Genomic DNA, 23378 nt, shown 5'->3' with positions numbered 1-23378 from the left:
AAATGTTGGTGTTTGTTGGTATTTGCTAAATTCATAATGAAAAAGAAAAATTGAAATGAAAAATAATTTTCAAAAAGACTTTCCCCTCTCTCGCGGCCCTTCCTTGCAGAGCTGTTTCCAGTTCTCTAGAGGGGCTTCTTTGTCTCTTCCCACTCCTGACGTCTGGGCCCTTCTCTCCACCTCCCAATGGTTTAGGGGCCAGCCAGGCTCCTAACAGCCCCAGCTCCAGCAGCATATGCATGTGGGCTTGTTAAGGGGGTCTGATTCTGCTCTCTCTCACTCTCTCTCTCTCTCTCTCAGTTCTGATTCTAGCAGAGAGAGAGCAGGCCACTCAGCTTGGGCTGGAAATACATCCAGGAGTTTGTTTTTATCTGCCAGAGTTCAAGAGTGCAGATAAAGGCACCGTTCTGTTTCTCTGCGTCTAAACTGAGAGCAGTAATGCCCATAGTACCTCCCTCTCCCTCCCAGAGTGATTGTAGGGATCAGAGAAGACGAAGCATGTCCAGTACAGTATGGCTACAAATACAGTTTTATTGTAGGCTGCCGACTGTCCCCAGGGTCACGAACTTTGAGAGCAGGACATGGTGTCATAGGTATGCTCCTGCATCCAGGACTTCCTGTACCCTCCTACACATCTTGGTCTCTGTCCTCTGATTGATGCCCATGGCCACTCTGAGCCCCCTCATTATTCCTCCTTGTCCCTTGCAGGTTCTGCCAAGGGTGGGGGTCAGAGGACCAAATTGTACCTTCTTGTCCTGAGCCTCTTAACCCAGGCCAGATACTTAGGCTTAAAAGGCTTGGCCGCCAGGAGCTCTTCCCCCACCCCACCCCCAGGTTTCCTGGCCATCCACGTTCTCATACAGGAGGCTATTCACTGGCTGCTGGCTCCAGGTTCCCTTGACTTGAGGTTCCAGCTCACCTCTGTGGCCCAATTTCAAGGCTGACCTGAGCTCTGATTAAGGTTAGGCTGTTCTGGCCAAGCTATTCCTGCTCAGATGCTATCTATGAAGGGCCTGACCTAGATGGTCCATCTCCCCTGCCAATACTAGGTCAGTGTTATAGGTTAATACCACACTATTCATGATTTCATGCAGTGATCTCCCTTCTGCTGTGATAGGGCTAACCTCAAACCATCCAGGAGCCTACCTTATACTTCTGTAAGCTCCCCATTGGGTGGCTTCCATCCTCCATGAGAGGAGCCATCCATTCCCAAGGGGCCCCTTCTAAGGACCACCTGTACTTAATCTGTCAAAAAAGAGAGGCCATGGTTTCAGTGTTGGCCATGAAATCCATTTAAGGCCAGGTAGTGGGACTGTAGGTGGCTTAGGGGAGGGGGACTACTGCCCACTTGCACAGTGAGTGGCACTGCAAGGACAGTCACTCTCATATAAGTAGACCACCCTTGCCGGGGCCCCAACCTAGAAGGTACAATCTACCATTCACACAGCTATTTCCTAAGCCTCTGGATAGTTGATAGCTTACACTCCAGGGTTCCAGGGGAAAGGTGAAGGTTTATACACACCTATGCTGGTGGAACTGTAACACCAGAGGTCCCCAAATAGGACCCTAGGGGACCAGGCCAGGATCTTCCATTGATCCCCTCTGGAGATACGAAGCTAGACTGAATCTAAGCTACCATGTCATTGCAGATTCATCCTTGTGGTGAGCTGATCCTACCTTTGGGTAACAAACACAATCATAGCACACAAGGTGTCTAGGAGGAGTAGGGGTAGGGGAAAGCCAGAAGCACCACAATTGTCCCACTGCCTTCCCAGAAGGTCAGCTCACTGGTCAAGTACAACCAAAACACTTAAAAAAGGGAAGTCCGTCTTCCCCACATAGCTGCTTCCCTCCTATATAATAAAGGCTTACTAGGGTCACTTACTATTGCCACACCTAAACAGTGGTTGACTTACATCTACCAGCAATAGTAATCGCTCTCCCTTCCCCTTTAATTCTCTAGCCGTGTGTTGCCTCCACATGCTTAAACAGCCGTACATTTACATATGGCATATTTCTCCTATTCCCCTCATTCCTGTGGCTCTTCTGAGCCTCCCCAACCCCCCTTGTACACACATACACCCTTATGTACTCACAGTCCCATATGTTGTCCTAACAGCCCCCTCCCTTCATCTACCCACATACATATACACAGATATGTTCCTTTACCCTCACCCACCCTCATGTAGAAAAAAAGAAAAAACCAAGAAGGGGAACAAGATAGGAGAGGCCCACAAAGGGGTGATAGTGGTGAGGAAAACTTAACCAGGTTTGTTGGACCCCTGGTAAGTTCATCTTTAGTGCAGAGGCTGGCCCCTCAGCATGATAGGCAGAGAGACTTAATTTCCTGAGCTCCCCCACTAAGGATGAGGCTCTGGGGAAATGACTCAGATATGGCTGCTGTGGTCCAGAAAGCCAATTTATTCATTTCCAAAAATAAGCGTAATTGCCAAGCAGACCAAGATGTTCTTGTTGGGTGGCCAGCCTGTTCTCACCCCAGCAGGGAAGCCACATTGAAACCTGGCGGCTACGTGACAAGGAAAGAATCAGAGCAGAGGGAGTCGGGTGGGCTCAATAGATGTTTTCATTGAGCTGTGGTCGCCTGATAAGTCCCAGCAGCTACTGTTGAGCTGTTGCCATAGAGATAGAATACTGTCTCTAGACTCAGATAATAGGAGGTAGAAGTGGCTGAGCTGGAGGCAGGCCTACATTATACGATAGAGTAAAAAACTGATACCCAGAGAAGGGTAATGGCTATTTAAGACCACATAGCTAGTTGGGGGCCAAGCCAGGACTGGAATCATGCTTTCTGACTCCCAAGTCAATGTCTGTGTTGCCTCCATCTTGAGAAAGGCTCATTCTTCCCTTCTACCTGCCTACTTCTAAGGTTTAGGCCATCTTGGTAGTGATTCTGAAAAGGGGGGTGGGGTTTTGAGCATCATAGAATCTCAGAGTTCTGTGGGACCTTTGAAGTGATTTAGTCCAGCTTCCTAATGCCGAAATCTCTTCTACTACATCCTTAATAAGTGGTCATTCAACCTCTGTTAAAATAATCACAGGGATGGGCATATTACCACTCTATAAAACAGCCTGCTCCTTTGGAGAACAATTCTAATGGCCAAGCAGCCGTACCCTATGTTGAGCTGAAATTCATTACCCTGGAACTTCCACCAGTTCATTCTAATTCTGCCTTCCTGAGGCCAAGTGGAAAGTTTGAAGAAAACTCTCATGTCCTTCTGAGATTTTCCCCTCTCCAAGTTAACCATCCTCTAACCCTTCAACAAGATCTCCTACAACTGGTCTTCTGGTCCCCTCCCCATCCTTGTTAACCTCCTCTGGAGGTCCTCCATCTTGTCAGGGTCCCTTCGAAAACATGATGGGGACCTAAGCCAGAGAGGGGACAAGAGGCTCCCATTTCAAACGAGCCACAGATGGCTGGGGGACCCACCTGCCAATCTATTGGGAGCTCCTAGAAAGAACTGGTTGTTTGTGATCAAAGATTGGGCAGGTGCATTCTTTCTCTGGCTGACACTCTCCTCCCCCACCCAAGTCCCGAGAATCTTCACCACCAGGAAAATACAGGGAATCCTCATTGTAGGGATGCTTCCAAATGCCACCTCCAGGCAGTCTGCTCTCAGAAACTGGGAAGTTGAGTCATTCAGAACAGTCATGTGGCCATGTGTCTAGGGGAAAACAGTGCTGACTGTTCTCCGGGAGGATGAGGGCTCTTGAAAGTTCCCCCAATCTCCTTAGTGATTGCAGATGCTGGATACCTCTGGCCCTATGCAGTAGTTACAGTACAATGTTTGACTTTTTTTTAAATTTTTAGGCAATTGGGGTTCAGTGACTTACCCAGGGTCACACAGCTAGTAAGTGTCAAATGTCTGAGGCCAGATTTGTACTCAGGTTCTCCTGACTTCAGGGCCGGTGCTCTATCCACTGCAGCGCCACCTAGCTGTCCCCTTGACTTCTTAGTCTTATCATTACTACTGTTTTATTGGAAAGGTATCTGCTGGTAAAGATATGCCTCTCAAAGGTTTCCCATTGTTTTTTTCTATTTCTTCTGTAATGATAACCAATATTACTGAGGAGCTATGATTCATTTTACAAAAATCTGACTAATGCACAAATCTCCACAACAAATTGATTGTATAGAGTGAAGTGTGCCTATAAAACAAAGGAGTAATTGGAGTAGCTTTGGGGGGGGAGTGGTTCTGATTACCATCATTATTATCCTTTTTTTTTTTAAAAAGACAGTAGAACTACAATATGAGAAGGGCCAATGAGAATAAACAGAAATGACTCTCACTTAAGAATTTACAAAGCCCTTTCCTCAGAACAATTCCAGAAGGTTTGTAGTATAGATATTCTTATCCCCATTTTACAGATGAGGAAACTGAGGCTTAGAGAAGGGAAGTGACTTAATCAAGGTCATGGAGCTAAACCAGGCAGCACCATGATTTGAACCCAGGCTCCTCTGACTTCAGACCTAGCACTCCCTTTACTGATGAGTGGTTTTCACAGGAAGAGAAATAGAGAGGCAACTGGATTTTCTACTGCCTTAATGGCAGCTCTGATCAGAGCAACCACTCGGGCCCACACTTGAGAAGGAACATTTTTGAAAAGCTAGTCTGGAAAAAATAGAGTTGATTGACCAAAGCTATCCTTGACATGGGGTAGGTGTGGAACAAGTCAAGAATAACTAGAAATTCAGGGATCAGAGATCCAGAGAGCTGGAAGAAACTGAGGAGATCATCTAGTCCAGAGGAGGAATGGGGCTTAGGGTTATGAAGCAACTTTCCCAAAGCTACACAAGCGATAGAAGAATCAGAGGCAGTATATGAACCCAAGTCCTCTGATTCTGGACCCATGCTTTTGCCCTGTACTATGTTTTCATCTAACCCCAAAGCAGAATGGAAATACACATGGGTGCAATGGATTTAGAGGCCAAAGACCTGGGTATGAATCCTAGCTCTGACTCTTCCTGTATGGTCTTGGGCAAGTCTTTTATCTCCTTAGAACTTTATGGGTCCTTTGTGACCTCTGAGGTCCCTTGCAGTTCTGAATCTATGTTTTGTGGTCCTCGGTGATTCATAATTTGTGGTAGAATGAAGGGGAATTAAATCACACTTTCTTTTTCCTTCCTTAGTGGAAAGAAAGAAGAAACTCACACTCTAGTGCGCCATGACCCCAAACTGGAATACACTCTTCGTGACTTTTCCCCAGACACCAGTGGGAAGAGGTAAATTGGTGGTGATTGGACGGAGGATGTGAGCTGGCAGTCATAAAGGAACCAGAGAGCCCAGCAGGGGCTCATCTCTGTCCCCTAACATGCATCCTGCATTTCTGCCATTTTGCTGCTAACCATTGCCCTTCCTTGCCTTGTGGGGACACACACATGAGTGTGCGCTGGTGCATATGGGGGAATGGGGAGTGTTTTATCAGGAAAAGAGACAGTTAAATCCATCCAGGTCTTGGTGTATGTTTCTCTTATAGTCCCTCTGCCCCAAGGGTGGTGAGAGAGACCTAGCAGCACAGAATTATGTTCCTTTAGCAGGTCAGACTCCCTGGCTAAAGGTAATGGTGGTTCCTCCTGGGAGATTCTCAATGAAGTCATCACTTTCAAGTACATTAGCCATTTTTTTCCTAGAAGGCAATTGAGGTGGAGTAGAAAAGGCCCTGGACTGGGAGTCAGGAAACCAAGGTTCTACTCCCAGCTCTGCCACTCACTGGCTATGTGACTTGGGCAAGTCACCTTTTTTGGACCTTGGTTTCTTTCCATGTAAAATGGATGGGTGGGCCCTGATGTTTTCTTACATGGTATCTATGCCCCTCTGACAGAGCAGACTCTTTTCTGTGAGGATCATTGAGACTTATTTGAAAAGATCTGTGGTAAACACATTGCAGGTGTGGAACGAGGCATATGCCACCAGAAGCTGTGTCCTCTGCTTCTGAAACTTCAGTGGTGCTGTTTGTCACATGCCCAGGGCTGTGCATGTGTGCAAGTACACTCTCACACGGGGGTGGGAGGCAGTAGAAGGAGATGACTAGCACCTAAAAACGAAGGCTTTAAACAAATCTCAGAGGAGTTTTTGAGTTCCTTGGAGAAGGCTCATTGTCCATGGGATAGTAGCAGCCTCTTTCCTTAAAGAAAGCCAATTGTCTCCTCTCTAGAGCTTTCTTGGCGTATAAGGAAAGAAACATTTCCAGCACTAGAGAGGACATTCCCAGAGAAGAAGAAGAGAAAGACCTGTATCCTGATGTCAACAGGTACCAAGGCCTAGGGGGGCATCCCCGGACTCTTCTAAGTTACCCTGAATTTGTACGCAGCTTCAGGGCTCCTCCACACCATGCCCCTTGCTCCAAGCTAGCCTCTGGGTGCTCCTGCCCCATTCCTTACAGAAGTGAAGGAAACTGTCCATTGAGAGTTGGGCTTCAATGGCACATTGGGGTTCATTGGAGAAATGAGTGTTCACCTTCTTGGGCTTCCTGACTGGCTCAGCATCTGTATCCAGTCCCTCACTCTGGGTATTCCCCAAGGCTCTGCTCTGGTTCCTCGTCTTCCTCTGTCTACTCTTTCTCACTTGGTAACCTCATCAGTTCCCATGAGTTTCGTTATCATCTCAAAGCAGATGATTCTCTTTATCCAGCTCTAACTTCTTTCCTGACCTCCAGTCTTGCATCACCAATTGCCTAGTGGATATTTTCAACCGGGCAGTCTGCAGGCTTCTCAAACTCAACCTATCCAAAAGACAACTCATTACCTTTCCCCCAAAACTCTCCCCAGTCACCGTCAAGGGCGCCACAATCTTCCCTGTCACCCAAGCCTACAACGTGGACGTCACCTTTGACTCCACTCTCCCTCACCCCTCATGTCCAGTCAGTTGCCAAAGCTTCCATTTCCAGCTGCAGAGCATCTCTCACGTATCTCCTGCCACCACCCCAGTTAAGGCTTTCATCTCTTGCCTGGACTGCTGCGGTTGCCTTCTAAGTGGTCTCCCTGCCTCAAATGTCTTTCTACTTCAATTTGTCCACCACATAGCAGCCAAGGTGATTTTCCTAAGGCTCAGCTCTTTGTCACTCCCTTACTCAAGAAATTCCACTGGCTCCTTATTACCACTGGGGCAAATATGAACTCTTTTTTGCATTTAAAGCCCTTCAGAATCTGGCCACAACCTACCTTCTTGTCCTTATTAATCATTATTTACCTTCGCACACATTACAGCACATTCCCACAGGCCTTCTTGCTGTTCCTAATTCGTGGCACTCCATTTCCTGTTTTTCTATTTTTGTTGCATTTTTATTGGGTTTTTTTTTGCACTGGCTGTCTATCCCTCTTGCCTGGAATGAACTCTCTCCTCACCACTACCTCTTAGAATCCTTAGTCTCTTCCAAGAGCATTTGGCTTAAATACTGCCTTCTATGGGAAGCTTCTCCTGCCATACCCAAGTGCTGGTACCTTCTTCCCCACATCACCTCGCACCAATTTGGTATCTGTGTCCATGCTGTCTCCCCCCCCCCGCAATAGAATGCAAGCCACTTGAAGGCAGGAATTGTTTTGCTTTCATCCTTGTTGCCTAGTGCCTGGCACTTGGTGTATAATAAATATTGGGTTGGTACCACTCTAGCCCATGACACTTGATAAAACTGTACCTTGGGAGTGAGAGAACCTGAGCATTGCAGAGCTGGCCAAGACCAGCATTAGACATAATCTTGTCCAGCTCCCTCATTTGACAGATGGAGAAGCCAGGGCCTGCAGGAGGGAAATGCCTTGCAATCAAATCATATTTCAAATTGCCCAATTATTGGCAAGAATCCCATGACTTACTCCCCTAGAATCCCAGGATGTTATCCAGCTCATTCCTGACAATCCTCTCTACAGCCCTAACAAATGGTTTCCAACCTCTGCTTGAAGACCCTCTGACTTCCCTCACCAGTGAGGGGGAGCTCACTACCTCCCCAGGCCATGCATTCCACTTTTGGAAAGCTCTAATTGCTAGGAATTTGTCTTGATATGGAGCCTAAATCTGGCTTTGCAGTTTCCATGTGGCCAGATGCTGTCTACCCCCACTATGTTTGTATTTAGCTGAGTCAGACATTTCAAACATGAATTGGAGTTTGGGTATGGAATGATCCCTACTTTCCAGATGGGGAAATTCAGACACCCGTGAGTATTACCACAAGGAACTCAATCTCTAACTTCTCTTGCTTAATGTCTTAACAGTGGGTACTTGTGGTTAGGGGAGACCAGAGGCAGAGTCCTGAGGCTTCTAATGGGTCTTTTCTTCTGACAGGTCAAGTACCTGGTCAACTGACAGTAATCATGGCTCCAGTGGTTCACAGAATGATCTGGATGAAATAGAGATTACCTCTAAGAAAAAGTAAGTGGCTCCAGAGCTCAGCCTCTCCCTGGTGAGTGCTGGCCTTAGTATATAGTAGCATTCATAGCAGAGGAAATGGGGCAGATGGATGAAACAGTCCAGGCACAGGAAGGTAGCTGGAAGAACAGATTTAGCCCGAGGAGAGCCGTTGGAACATTTTGCAAAGGCCTTTTACCAAAAGCAGTAGAAATCCATCGGCCCTTCAGTTGGTCTGCTTCCACCCTTCCACAGTGGACCACGGACTGTGTGGCAGATTCTACCACAGGCCTAAGTGGACGCTGCTGACAGAACCCACACATTCTGGTTCTTCAGCATGGGCCTCAGCAGTCCTTCAGCTGCACCCAAGTCCTTCTGAAAGGGCTCAAGTGTGTTTCTTTTCCCATGCAGATCTACCCTCAGCTATGGCGACCGATACATCAGTAGCACTCAGAGCTATAAGGGCCCTGGTAACCAGCAACCTGTTGAAGCCAACAAACCAAGGTGAGGGGGTCACAGGACTCCATGGTTCAGTGGAGTCTGACCCATCGGGGCCCTAATTTTACTGTGGAAGAAACAAAGGCGAGTGGGTGAGTGACTTACTCAAGGTCATACAATATAACTTCTGGACAGCCAAGACTAGAACTAGAACCTAGAAGGAAAAAAGTGTTTATTTTCACTGTAATTGGTTTCATTGCATCAGAGTAGAGTGTTTGTTACAATGAGTCAAATTGACATTCAGTTTGATCACTGTGTGGCAATTTTCTTCATGGTCCACTGACAGCAGAACAGTGAGGATGTTCTCATTTCCTAACCATGAAGTGCATACATCATGATGTTCTGAAGGAAACATTCTTCCAGGCATTTGTAGCAGCAGTGACTTAGTTATACCATGCATTATGAAGTCCAGGAGCTGTAGAGCATCAACAGCGTTCCAAACGAAACTGGAAAATCAGGTGTTTGGATTTCATCAGCAGAGCCTGGCAGTGGCAGCCCATAGGATATAGTAGAAAGGTCATTGAACTTGCAGTCAGAAGGTCCTGGGTTCAAATCCTTCTTCCAGCATTTACTAGATGTCCAACCCTAGACAAATTGGCTTAACCTCTCTGGGCCTGTGCCAACTTGAATATGGTATGTGCTGGCCAGCTGTGCTCAGATAGGATGTTATTCTGTAGCGTGATTATCAGTATGATTGAGTGATCTGGGGTCTCATCAATTTGGAAGTTCTTGCTAATGATACAGATCACAGACTGCCAGACTGCCCATGCCATGTTATTCTCCTCTGTGTCCTCTCCACAGTTCACCAGTAATAACCAATTGGTGGCACAGCTATTACTGGTGCGACTTGAGGAACTAAGAAACCATTCTAGCCCAAACCTAGCTTGTCATAGTGCCTGATCGTCAACTGTTAGAGATTCATTCCTTTGGATTAACAGCTGTATAGGTAATCAGGAATCTTTAGCTCTATTCCTGTCTGGGACACTAACTAGAACGTTAGCTCCCTAGGAGACTGGTTTTTTTTTCTTTTTGTCTTTGTATCATTAGCACCTAGGACAGTGACTTGCACACAATAGGTGTTTAATATGAATGCTTGTTTAATTGAATTCCTGAATGCACGGACAAATAATTTTCCTTTTCTGAGCCTTAGTTCAGCTATAATATGAGGACTTTGGATCAAACAATCTCCAGCCATTAAGAAAGCCATCAGTAGTTAGCCCTTTAAATCCAAATTAGCTCACTCACATGGTTTGAGTGTCTTAAGTCTTACAGATTATTTGGTATCCATTCTCCCACTGGCCCCTCACAACAACTCTTTGAACTACCTAAAGGCAGGTCATACTATAACCGTTATACAGATAAGGAAAACTGAGACTAGATCAGGGAACTGACTTACCACAATCACACATCTAGTAAGCATGGAATTGGGATTTGAATAAACACAGGCCTTTTGATCCAAATCCTATGTTCTTTATTTAAGGAAAAAAGAAACAAAATAATTTCCCAGCAAACATTCAAACAAACCCATTTACAAAGCATATCCCACCACCAAAAGCAGATGATCAGTTCTTAACAGAAAGGAGGGCTATCTGTCCCTTAGCTACTCAATATTAGGCTACTCAGTTGAGCACTGGATTTGATGACTCCTCGTTGGCCTTTCTGTAGTTGAGATCATTGTGGCAATGGGGGAGAAGGGGCTTGGCTACCTCCCTCTGCATCGCTTCTTGTAAATCTTGCAGCACTTTCCTGAATTCTTCACATTTTTCATTCTTCATGGTGCAACAATGTTAAATTCTCAGTTTATGTGGTGTTTGTTCAGTTATCCAGCCATTCCCCAACTAATGAGCATGTATTTTGTTTTGAGTTTTTTATTATCACAAATTATGCTGCTATGAGCCTTTTAGACTTGTGGGTCTTTTTTATTATCAATAACCTCCTTGGGATGTAGTCCTGGTAGCAGAATCTGAGTCAAGAGGTATATTTACTTACTTTTCTTGGATGGATGGATGGAGCATTTATTAAGAACTGAACTATATACCAGGCACTGTTCTAAGTGTTAAGGATATAAATATAAGCAAGCAAGATAGTCTCTGCCCTCAAGGTGCTTACATTCTAATGAGGAAAGACAACACATGACAGCGTGCTGGAAAATGATGGAGGGGAAAAGAGGTATTGTATAGAGATGTCCAGGAAGTTGCATGAAGTCCTGGTTCTAGACAATAAAAGGCAAAAGATTCTGCTGTCCCCAGGACAGAGTCCGAGATTCTAGTGGGGGAAGGAAAATGAGCGGGAGGACTTCCTTGGGATATACAGTCCCAGTACTTACTTTTCTTGGATAATTCCAAATTGTTTTCCAGAATGCTTGAACCAATTCATGCTTCCACCGACACTGAATTAGCATGCCTCTCTTCTCACAGCCTCTCCATTAATGAGTTCTTCCATTTTTTAGCACCTTTGCTAACTTAATGGATTTGAGGTGGTCCCTACCACAGGTTTGTTTTGATTTGCATTTCTATGATCATTAATGATTTTGAACAGTTTTCTTAGGTCATCATCCATAGTTTTAATTTATTTTGAAAACTATCATGTAATGTCCCTTGACACATCTTATAGCAAATGACTCCGTTCCAATGCTCTTTGCCCACCACATCAGCACTGCCTCTTTAATTGTGAATGGAAGTGGAGAGGAAAGGGGGAAACAATTAGATGGCACCAGACACTGGCCAAGGCTGATATGCTAGGCCTGCCTTGGTTCTGAGTTACCGAGCCACTTAGGCACTTCGGGTCTAGGGAGACTAGAGATCCAAGGAGGTAGGATGGCCAGCCTTCTCCTACTCCCTGACCCGCAGGCCAAGTGGACATGAAATGAATGTGGTCCCTCATGCCACCTGAAGATGACTTTGCTATAGGGTATTTAGAAATGAGTGTACCTTGGAATGAAAGGCAATCTGAGACGAGCTGGCAATGGTATTTACTTTAAGAAACATTTCGCTAAAAACTCTTCTGAATCAGAGCCTTGAAAGCAGAAAATAAAATTCCAGAGAGGAATCAAATATTTGTCAACCTGGTGCATGTTTCCTTGTCTTTAGCCTATCTGGTCCATATTTTTAAGAAAGTGATATTCTAGAGATGCCTCTGCTTCCACTTGTGCCCAGAGAATACAGAATCCCCTATTGGAATTTGAAAAGCTGGGGTACTCCCAAATTGAGAGACGCATTTGCCTTGGTCTTCATTGATCCAGATCTCCTAGCCTCAGACAACCATTTGATCTTTGATGTGGCCTTAGAGCCACAAGACTTCTCAAAGGGAATGGAAAAGACCTTTTTTCACATGAACAATAACTAACTTTGTTTCCTACTGAGAGCCCTATCTTCTAAACTCAAGGAAATGGTGAAACATGGAAGGAGAAGCATGTTAGTTACACTTCCCAGCTGACTGTTCATCTCAACTGCACTCTTGATTCTTTGTGTGACCTTGGGTAGGTCACTTTGAGCCTCAGTTTGTCAAACTACAAAATGGGAAGAAATACTACTTTATTGAGTGTTGGGGCTAGAAAGAGCCCTTGGAGATCATCAACTCCAGACCCCTTCCTTTAACATACGAGGGAAACTGAGGCTTAGAGAAGGGAGGTGACTTGTTCATCCCCATCATCATCATCAGTCCTCATAGCTAGCATTTCTGCAGTGCTTTGAGGCTTGCCAAGCCCTTTATATGTCCTCTTTCATCTGATCCTCACAATAACCCTGCAGGTAAAGTTAAAGGCAAGGCCAGAATTCAAAACCACATCTCCAGACTCCACGTCCCACATACCTTCCAGTACATCGGGCTTCTTCCTCATCCTATACCAAGGCATCTTAACCTCACGTAGCCCATTATATACCAGAAAAATCTATGTATCCAAAATGTGCATATTGAATTGTATTTCACTAAACATTTCCACCTTAACTACAAAGATGGGCTCTCTTCGGAGGGGGAACAACCTATTTCCTCAAAAATAATTCTAAATAATGGGTCTTTAAGACTCACTTTAAGACCCCAACATAGCATCAGACTGGAAAAGTACTAGAATCAGAATCAAGAACCCTATACTTGAATCCTGGCCCTATCTCTGACTCACAGTGTGACATTGGGCAAGTCACTTTCCTTTTCTGGGCTTCGGTTTCACCACCTGTAAAATGATGGCTGGGCAAGTTTCTCTCTAGGGTCTTGCTATTCCAGCTCTAATGTTCTCTGCCTCTATTAGAATAACAAATAGCTAGAAATAACCATGCTGCTTCCTTATGGGATGACCTTCTTTTTTTCCAGGGAAACTGGATGCATGCCTTCAACACCCCCCCCTCCTTTCCCCTCTCCTCTTAGTATGCTATGTATGTGTCTGTTTCTAAAGCCTCCCCAAGCCCTGGTGCCATCACCCAAACACAGATCAATCAGTCAGTCAACCAACTGACAATCTTTTATGAAGGTCTAGCCCAGAGATTCTTCACTTTCCTGTGTCCTGGGCCCCTTTGATTTAGTAGGTCTACTGAAGGTCCTCTAAGGATCATTTCTCAGAGTCATGCTTGTAAATCATTGAAGGTAATGCTACAGTTCATTAGTGGTCTAGTGAACATGTAGCAAGTACCCTCTGACTCACTTACTTTCCCAGAGCCAAGCCAGCTACTTAAAGATGTAGTCATGGAAAATGACTTTCCATTCTGGCCCACAGATCCCTTGAAATTTATCCACAGAGCTCTTGGTCCAGTATGTACTAGGTGCTAGGGGTACAAAGACAAAAACAGTCTATGACCTCAAGAAGCTTATATTCTGTCCAGAGACAAGTACACGAATAAGCATCTACAGAAAAATAGCAAATACTACTTTAAACACAAGGGGGTTTAGGAGAGACGACACTGGCAGCAATCATGGGGATCAGGAAGGGCTTCATGTAGAAGATGGTGCTTGAGAAAGAGATCGATTCTGTGAGGTGAAGAGGAGTGGCTGGAGCAAAGGCACAAAGATGGGAACTGAAGGACTGTGGGTAAAGAACCGAAAGAAGGCTGGTTTGGCAAGATCACAGAGTGGAAGAGGAGGTGGAATGATCACTTTGGGCCAGTGTGTGAAGGGTTTTGAAAGCTGTCATCCTAAAGGCAATAGGGAGCCAGTGGAGTTGATTGATTCAAAGGGCTCCAGGAGTTGGAGAATTGGAGTAGAATGCTAGAGCTACAAGGGCCCTCAGAAAGCAGCTCAGCTAACCCCTTCATTTACTTTTACATTTTTCTCTTTTTTAAATGTGTAATTAAATTATTTTTTCAATTACTGACCATACCGATAAACGTATATCTTCTTCTGCATCTTGAGTCCATTACCTCTTCTGTCAGGAGGTAGGCACCATTTTTCATAGGTCTTCTTGAATTATGGTTGATCATTGCATTGATCAGAATTCTTAAATCTTGCCAAATTTTTCATTTTTACAAGCATTGTTATTTATAGTTTAAACTGTTTTTCTAGTTCTGCTCACTTCATTCACATGGAACCTTCTCCTTTTTCATCTTGTTGGAATGTAGGCCTAGTTAGTAGTGGTACTACTTGGTTAAAGAGTTTACAGTTTAGTAACTTCCAGGGCATAGTGCCAAATCACTTTCCAGAGTGGCTAGAATTTAGGATTCATGTGCCTGTTTTCCCACAACCCCTCCAACATTTGTCATTTTCCTATTTTATCAATTTTGCCAATCTAATGTAACCCTCTCATTTTCCAGAGGGAATAACTAAAGCCCTGAGAAGGGAAGAAATTTGACTTACATAGTCAACCAGTTGTAGATACTAGACTAGAATCCAAACCTTCTAGTGCAAGGAGCTTTCCACCAGTTCTTCCCAAGTGTCTCTGATGGGAACTCAGATCCATCCATTAAGGCACGTGACTTATAATTTGTTGTCTTTATTAGGCCTGGTTCAGAGGAATGTGGTGTGTTTTCTCCTGATGACCAGTACGATCGTTCCATGAACGTACAATCCTGCAGACCTAGAAAGAACACCACAACGTAGGAAAAGACATTAGTGGGGACCCACTCACTTCCACAGTGGCCACTGGGCTGAAGAATTTGGGTGCTAGAACTGTGCATCCTGGTGCAATGTGCAATCCGCACGCCCTCTCCCCTCTTAGCAAAGAGCACTGCAATGCAGGGGAAACACTGTCTGGGGAGGAGGGAACCCTGTGTGCTAGGCCTGGCCTCTCCCTCGCTGTGTGCCTTTGGCCAAGTCACTCTTCTCTAAGCCTCAGTTTTCCCCATGTACAAATTGAAACAAAGTGACAGGGGTAGACTACGTGGTCTCCAAAGACTGCTTTCATTTCAAAGATTCTTTGTTTCTGTGGTTGCAGGTATGTCTCTGCCTCCACTGTTAGCACCACTGAAAAGAGATATGGAAGTTCAGCCGGCTCAGATGATCCTATGCCATCTGAACCCCGCAGGTAAGCAAGGAGGATTTATCAAGACCGGCCTCAGTTGGAGGGGAAGGGCCACATGAAATGTGGCCTTGGATTATGGGATCATCTCCGCAGAGCTCCAAGTGATTTCAGAGGTCATCTAGCCCAGAGAGATTAAGAAAACTTAGTCAAAGTCGCACAAATGTGAGACATATTACTTAATAGATACATAGCTTGAAGGGATCTTGGAAGTCATTTAGCCCAGTTTCCATTTTACAGACAATGAAACCAGAGGCCAGAGAATGGAAGTGATTTACCCAAGGCCACCCAGGCAGTAAGTGGTAGAGCTGAAAATCGAACCCAGGTCTTCTCACTCCTAACGCAGCACTTGGCATTGTCACTGCATGTAATACAGTGCTGCCACTGGAACAGAACCTGGTTTTGAACTCGGGGCCTCTGCCCCCACATTTAGCACTTGTCCTGTCAAGTAAGCAATAAGCATTTGTCAAAGGCTTCCTGTGTGCCATATAGTGTGCTAGATGAAACACAAAGCAAAAGAAATTATCTCAAAGAGCCACTGCTTTATTGGGAGAGATATCTAAGTGTTTTCTTTAAATATCTCCAGAATAAATCCAAAGTAGTTAGAGAGGAGGAGGGCAGGAGAATTGAGGTAATGAAGAAAGGCTTTGTCTAGGAAGGAGGCCAAGGGGGAAAGAGGAAGGCATTCCAGGCCCAGGCTCCACATTAGCCACTGTCTTCTCTTTTGTCCTGGGACCAAGAAAGAAGCTAAATAGACTGTAATCCACAGACTCATCATCATGAGCTGGAAGTCCAATTCCTTCATTTTACAGATGGAGAAACTGAGGACCAAAGAAGGGAAGAGACTTGTCCAAGGGAGGAGACTTACCCAGCCTTAAATGACAGTGCTGGGCCTAGACTCAATGACTTCTATCTCCCAACCTCATATTCTGATAGTTCTTTCTCACTACTTCCTATGTACTATGCTGCCCTTGAGAGAGGAATCCATCATTAGAAATGAGAGGTCCTTTTTTGCACTGATGAGCCTAGTTCTGCTGACTATGTGAGAGAGAGAGAAAGGGAGAGACAGAAAGACTGAGCGCTAAAGGCAGGGCTCCAGAATATCTAGGGGACCCCCTCACCTCCCATCATGGACCACCACTTTGGACAATTCCTCCAGTTTCCTCCAGCAGCAATCACAAAAGGGAGTGGGGGTGGGGAATGGTGCTTTTGCTGTCATATTGCATTAGCCAATTAGAAGGCTAGTGTGAGATACTCTTCCAGACACTAGATGGCACTCCTTTCTCATAAAATAATCGGAGTTGAGCAGAGATCATGGATTTAGATGCAGGGCTTCTTAACCTTTGTTATGCCCTGGCCCCCTGTGGCAGTCTGATGAAGCCTAGGATGACAGATTATATTGAAATACAGATGTCAAGTTATTTATTAAAAAAAAAAAAAAAACAAGTTCGTGGATCCTAGGTTAGGAACCCTTGAATCAAAAAAGGGACTTGAGAGATGAAAGAATGAATAAAAAAAAAATTTATTAAGATCACCTGGTTCTACCCTCACCCTCACTTCTCATTTTATAGATGGGGATACTGAGGCCCAGAAAGGAAAAGGGAGCTGTCCCGAGCTTTTGGGGAGTAAGTAGCAGAAGTGGCCCAGGCTTCTCATGCATGACTCTTTCTCCAGGAGGATACTGTTGTTTTGGGATCTTTGGCCTGAAAGCTAGAATAGGTGTTAGATACCATCTATTCCAACTCTCTGTTTTTACGGAAGAGAGAACTGAGACCCAGAGAGGGGAATTGACTTGCCATGGGTCACATAGTTTGTGGCGGAGTTGGGATTCGAACCAGGTTTTCCAGCTTCAAATCTAGTACTCTTCTACTCTGCCAATCTACCTGATCAGCCCATAGACTATATTACACCTTAAAGGTTGTCTAATCTAACTCCCACATTTTACAAATAAGTAAACTGGGGCTCGGAAGGGGCACGCTCTTATAAACAGTCCTTATCCATTTTGCCATGTACCCAATGAGTAACCTATTTACTGAGAACTTTCAAGACCATTTAAGCTAACCCCCATTTTACAGAAGATGAAATTGAGGTCCAGAGAAGGTATATATAAGTGACTTGACCAGGATCACATGGAGACTTAGGGGTAGAAGTGAGGATAGGACCCCCCACCTCAGGCCAAAGGCTCCTTGCAAGTCTGTGAGTTGGCACCTCCATGTGAGAGAAGCAACCTGAGGCTAAGGTCTGTGCAAGCAGGGGCAGGCTGCTGGGATGCAAGGGTCCCTTCCACTAATTGTCCCCTTCCCCCACCTGCCTTGGACCTCAGGGAGACAGATGAATCTCAGCTAGAAGTACTGGTGATGCCCCCATCCAGATAGTGTCAAGGAACCTCAGGAACAATCCCAGTTAATGTCCTCCTGATATGCATGGGGACACTAAGTGCTTAGATTTGTTCAGCTTGGCCCCAGAAGGTACAACTAAGAGAAGTTATAGAGAGACCCATCTAGGTTTAGTGTAAGTGAAAATTCCCCAGTGCTTAAATGGAATGGGCTGCCCCAGGAGGCAGTAGGCTTCCCTTTCCCTGGAGGGCTTCAAGCAAAAGCTAGATGACCACTTTCTGGGGATGTTATGGAAAGGGTTTCCAGTTCACTTGTGGATTACACTTACTCTGTAGTGCTAAAAGCCCATTTTTTCAAGGTTAGTGGAGAGATGATCTCATCTGATTCAAAAATAGGTCATATAAAGAAGACAGGGTGAGAACAGGAGGAAACTGAGGCTCAGATATGAAGCAGCTTAGCATCATCTATGAGGGGATCACAAATTGAGATCTAGCATTCTCTTTAGTCATCAGCTCATACTTTTTTAAGCTAGAGGTGTCAGAGAGATTGCCCAAGGTTACATGGCTAGTCAATGGCCAAACTTTTGGCAGAGCTGGGACTAGAATGGACATGTGTCAACGTCCTTTCCAGAGCTCTTTCCATGATGCCACACCTTTCCTGAGGTCATAGAGAAAGCAAGGGAGAGGTAGGGCTTGGACCCGGATCAGCTAAATCTTAATCTAGTGCTCTATTTTGCTAAGGCTTGCCAGAAATTGGCAAAAGAGCTGATGAGTGGGAGTGGGGCAAGCTTGTTGGTGGGCAGCATGAGCTGAATGTCCTCCTGTCCTCCTCCAGGTGGTTGTGTAATTCAGGAAGGATAACAAATGCAAAAGGGCAAACTCTTACATGTGTGAGGGATTCTGATCCCATCCAACCACTGGATGACATTGGTTGCAGATATTGGCAGAGGGATTACTTTTAGGGTGCAAGTTAGCCTAGATACAGCTAGGTGGCACTGCAGTGGATAGAGTACCTGGCTTGGCCAAGGTCAAGAAGAATCCTCCTGAGTTCAAATCTCGTCTCAGATACTTAATAGTTGTGTGACCCTGAGCGAGTCACTTAACCCTGTTTGCCTCAGTTTCCACATTTGTCAAATGAGCTGGAGAAGGAAATAGCAAATTACTCCAATATCTCTGCCAAGAAAACCCCAAATGGCATCATGAGGAGTTGGAAACAACTGAAACGATTGAACAATAACAAATAGCCTACATGAGCTCTTTAGTTCACTACCTGTGTGATGTCTGGCCAAGTCCCTTCCCTTTTCTGGGATTCAGTTTTCCCATCTGTACAATGAAGGGGTTGGCCTAGATGACCTCGAAAGTCCCTTTGAATCTCACATCCTGTTCTGTTCTTGTAGATTTGCATCATCCTCTCGCAGCTCCACTGACCAAAAATTTGGAACCCTGCCCATCGTGGATGACATGACGACATCTGACCACAGGAGGTTAGCTTGGAGTTTTAGGGATTCTGTTTATTCACTTGATCATCAAAATGAACAGTGGCACAAAGAAGGGATTTTATGAAAGCCCATATACCCTGAAACTCTGAGGACAGTGGTTTTTGCTTACAAACTAAGACTTAAATTCATGTTAGTATAGTGTGGGGCATGGGCTCCATGAATGGTTTCCTTCTTTTCTAGCTCCCTCTCTGGTTATGAGGAGAGAAGTATTACTACTATAGTCAGGGAGGCCAGATGGGACAGTATTGGATTTGCTGGAGCCAAGGGAGGCACCCACCCAGATCCAAATATTTACTCCAGTGACAATCGAGTCATCACTCCAGATTCTGCTCACCAGCTGCAGGGCAGTAGCCAAGAATTCAGCTCCAGAAGGTAAGGGGTGAGGCAAGACTGGTGAACTCCAGCAGATAGCTGAAATGTAGGTTTCAAGTGATTTTCAGTAAAACTCTTCTGCTGGGACTTGCTTCTTCCCAGCCCAGGTGTAGCTAAACTTGCTCTCTATCATACTGGCCCAGGGAGGCAGAGGATGGAGTCTCATTGGATCTTTATAGTGGGTCTTGCATAGTCACAGGACCCGGAGCCCAGATAGATCTGCTGAAGGCAATGGGTGGGGCAGATCATTTGGGAAGCTCAGAGGACTAGAGCTACAAGGGGCCTCAGAGACCATCTAGTCCAGGGGTGGGGAACCTGTGGCCTCAAAGCCACATGTGGCCCTCTAGGTCCTCAAGTGTGACCCTAAAGGATTTGTTCTGTGAAGTTTGGACTCAGTCCAAGGGTCGAACCCAAGAACCTAAAGGGCCACATGTGGCCTTGAGGCCACAGGTTCCCCACCCCTGACCAACATCTTCATTTTAGAAATGAAGAAACTGAGGCCCAGGGAGGCTAACTTATTTGCCCAGTGTCACAGGCAGTTAGTGTCAGAAGTGGCATTTGAACCCAGTTTCTCTGGCTATATAGCCAGTGTTCTTTCCACGTTCCTTAAAGTGAATCACAGCAAGTCTGTGGTGGGGAGTGGAGGGGACAGGGAAAAGGCAACATTTGTGGGATAAGGACTTGAAGGGGAAGGACGTGAATCCTTAGGACTAGCGAGACCAAGGCCAGGCTCCAGTCTTTCAGGAAGTATGACTTCAAGGAAAGCTGGAAAATTGAACACATTTTTGAGGCAAAGAGGAGCCAGTGATGAGAGACATAAGACATGATGTTTCCATGGAGAACCAGAAAATGTGACTGTCTGTGGTAGAAAGCTTGGGTATGTGAGAGCAAGAATGTGAATCCTACTGAAACAGGATGAGAGGACATTATGCCATTGTTTGTTTAACACTGATGGTATTGTTGCTGAGGAATTCATCTCAGCAGGTCAGACATTCGGGTTCTGAAGTAGGAATTCTGAAGTATTTGCAAGGGCCCAGACTCAACAAAGGAAGGCAGGAATAGGGGGCTAGCCATTGGCCTCTTGATCATGACAACATTCCTGTTGACTGGAACCAAAGTCACTGTACTCCAGCTGGTATGCCAAGCTTATTTGCCAGACTTGGCTCCAAATAGCTTCTGGCTGTCTCCAAAATTAAGCCCACCCTTAAAAAATGACCCTTTGACCTTTGTGAGGAAATTCCAAAGAATGGGCTGCAGAGTCTAAAGGCCTTTCCAATTGAAACTGATGGCTAGAGCAGACCTCCTGTGAAGCAGATATTTCTGCTTTGTTTGTTTATTAAGAAACTAGCCTCCTTATGTTAGAACCGCTTGGTGTAATTATGCAAGATTAGAGAGCCATTATAGGAAGCCCTCACAGCCTCCTAGGCAAGAGAAAGGCATGTTGAAGCAGTGATTAACTTATTTTCTGGCAAAGTGGTCAAGCTGGTCAACAGTGAGAAAGCATTTATTAAGCACCTCCTATGTGCCAAGCACCATGCTAAGCACCTCCCTAACACCAAGGCCATCTCAGATGAACCTCAGAGTTTGATACGCAGAGGTGCCAGACTCCTTTTGGTGGCCTCTCTGTAGGTGACACATCTGAGTGCCTGCCTTTGGGTGCCCCTTCTCTAGATAAAATATAAGCTCAGTTGGGATGATCAGATAAGCTGTTGTAGGTCCGGTCTGAGGCACAGTTCCCCTGTTTGCTGTGTTTAGGCTCTGGAGTGGTGCTAACAAGCCGTGACCTGAACTGGTCTGACACTGACATCCAGGGGCAGCCTACACTCAACACAAGGAGGGCTGTGAGCTTAAGGGCTATTGCTGCTGCTAAGCACTCCTCTTGGTACCCTTGATCATTCTACCTATACTCTCATGTATACATCAGTCTAACATAGACATGCCAGCTGTCTCTTCTCAGATTGCTCTGAACACCCCGACAAGCTGTGCAATCTGGCAGAAAGGTAGATGTTGCCTAGGGCTGTGCAGTGGGCACATTCTCAAGGTAGCTCCTCCTTGCCGTGGGAGCCACCCCCGATGCCTTCTGCTGCCTTTGCAGCTCGGGTGGTTTCATTCTCTTTTCCGGCTCTTCTTGCTGCTTCCCTGATGCCAGGGAGGGCGTCTTGCCCTGGACAGGAGCCATAGCTCGCTCCAGAAGAGTAGATATGCCCCCATTTCTTTTGGTTCTTGGATGTTAAGCCATTGCCTCAACTGTTCCTGTGCAGGATCTTCCTAAGTAATTCATACCGAGCCTCCAAAAGGATTTTTAAATCCCTCAGGTAAAGCCCAGAGGACCTGTTACCTACAAAGGATGTGGTATTCATATGACCTGGTAGCTACTGTTATCTTTAAACCTCCAGAGAACCATTAAGTTGCAGCTTTTGTGCTTTTGCTGCTGTGGAGCCTTGTGCCCTGAGGAAGCCCTGGCTTCTGTGCTCACAACTACCTCTCCTCCTTTCTCAGGTGCGTCTCTGCTACAGGGGAGAGAGCATCCATGGGGGCTGCCAGCGCTCAAGACAGTGCCTCAGCCTTGGACAGTGAACAATCTTCTAAGAAATCTTCCAAGTAAGGAAGGAGAAGGGCTGGTCAGTGTCTCTGTTCTCCTCAAGCAAGGAAGGAGAGGAGTTAGTTGGCTTCCCAGCTAATTGCCTAAAGCCAAATACCTTAGCTTCTTTTCTTGGCTGGGCCACTGCCTTGGGAAGACCAGTGAGTGGTGAACACCTTTTAGTGACTTTACCTACTTGATGGTCCTTCCAAGTTCTGGTTCAGTGCCAAGGCCTGTGGGCCTACCCTGAGGTAGGCTTGGTAGAAGAGAGATTACTTCTTGTCCATGAGAGGGTCTGTTGCAGGTAGAAAGATTATGAAAGAAAAGCCATGGCCTTACAGGGTTGATTGAACCATTTGAGTCCACTCTAAAGCAAATGGTGGGATCCATTTGGGCTTATGTCATATAACTTGGGCCTCCCCTAGAGAGAATCTTAATTCCTGGCTTGGCTGCAGTGATCAAGACTCCCATCTGTCCATGGACCTCTGTGACCCAGAGGTGGGTCAGATGCTCCCAGACTCCCCAGTCTGGCCCCTGAGCCAGAGCCTGACTCCTCATTTCTCCTCTCACCTCACTGGAGATGAAATGTCGGGGCCCCTTGCTTGCTGTATGGTGTTTGGCTGGATGTTATGACCCTGACATCATAAAAGTGCTTGTAGCCAAGGCTTTCCGAGAGAACATCTATGCTATTTGCCAGCCCCAGAAAGAGAAAGAATGTGTCTTCTCTCTGTCCCTCCTTGCTCCGAGTCCTTTGGTTCACGTTTCTGTTCTTTGCCTCTTCTTGAATCTGTAGCAAAGGGCTGCTTTCATGAAGTATATGAATGCTTGAGAGCTGTCATCTGCTAGGCCCTCCTCACACTTGAGCAAGGAAAAGCAAGTGTCCTTTTCAATTCCATGGCTTTCAGCCTCCAGACACCCTTGTCTGGGATCTCTGGTGTCCTGAGGATGCACCAAGCAGCCAGCCATTTACTTTCTGCCTTTCAAACACCCACTAGTCAGTCCTGTGCCAAGTGTGCACCGAGCTTGGCTCCCTGCCTCCAATCGGGCCACCTTACTAATGCACAAGTGGGAGACAGCCATCACTTTTGTACTCAGGCATCTTCACTGGATCTCTCTTGGCTTGAAGAATAAGCCACCAGGGCTTCTGCTATCATTCCAGGGCCTCCCCAATATAGCTGCATGTCCCTCACAGCTAGAATAGGTGTGTCCCCCTTTCTACTCCATCTCTACCTATTCAGCTCCTGAGTGAAAGCCTGTCTGAGGTGTCAGCTCCTCCACAAAGCTTTCCTGAGCTCTT

At 45.8% G+C, this 23378-nt stretch overlaps 1 protein-coding gene across 1 annotated transcript in view; it reads left to right on the top strand.

The window, feature by feature from the left end:
* The window catches only part of ZNF185 (zinc finger protein 185 with LIM domain), a 62949-nt gene that overhangs the window by 34744 nt on the left and 4827 nt on the right, over positions 1–23378 (top strand). Inside the window, exons 12-22 of the mRNA XM_027845076.1 lie at positions 5150–5242; positions 6175–6270; positions 8295–8381; positions 8769–8861; positions 9372–9394; positions 11968–12038; positions 14772–14872; positions 15211–15300; positions 19027–19113; positions 19309–19500; positions 22000–22101. Coding sequence (XP_027700877.1) covers positions 5150–5242; positions 6175–6270; positions 8295–8381; positions 8769–8861; positions 9372–9394; positions 11968–12038; positions 14772–14872; positions 15211–15300; positions 19027–19113; positions 19309–19500; positions 22000–22101 — 1035 coding nt within the window. The remainder of the gene's footprint in view (positions 1–5149; positions 5243–6174; positions 6271–8294; positions 8382–8768; positions 8862–9371; positions 9395–11967; positions 12039–14771; positions 14873–15210; positions 15301–19026; positions 19114–19308; positions 19501–21999; positions 22102–23378) is intronic.

Source organism: Vombatus ursinus, unplaced genomic scaffold (assembly GCF_900497805.2).
Source record: "Vombatus ursinus unplaced genomic scaffold, bare-nosed wombat genome assembly UNPS02014951.1, whole genome shotgun sequence".
Taxonomy (NCBI): Eukaryota; Metazoa; Chordata; class Mammalia; order Diprotodontia; family Vombatidae; genus Vombatus; species Vombatus ursinus.
This window is presented reverse-complemented; position numbering and strand designations above follow the sequence as displayed.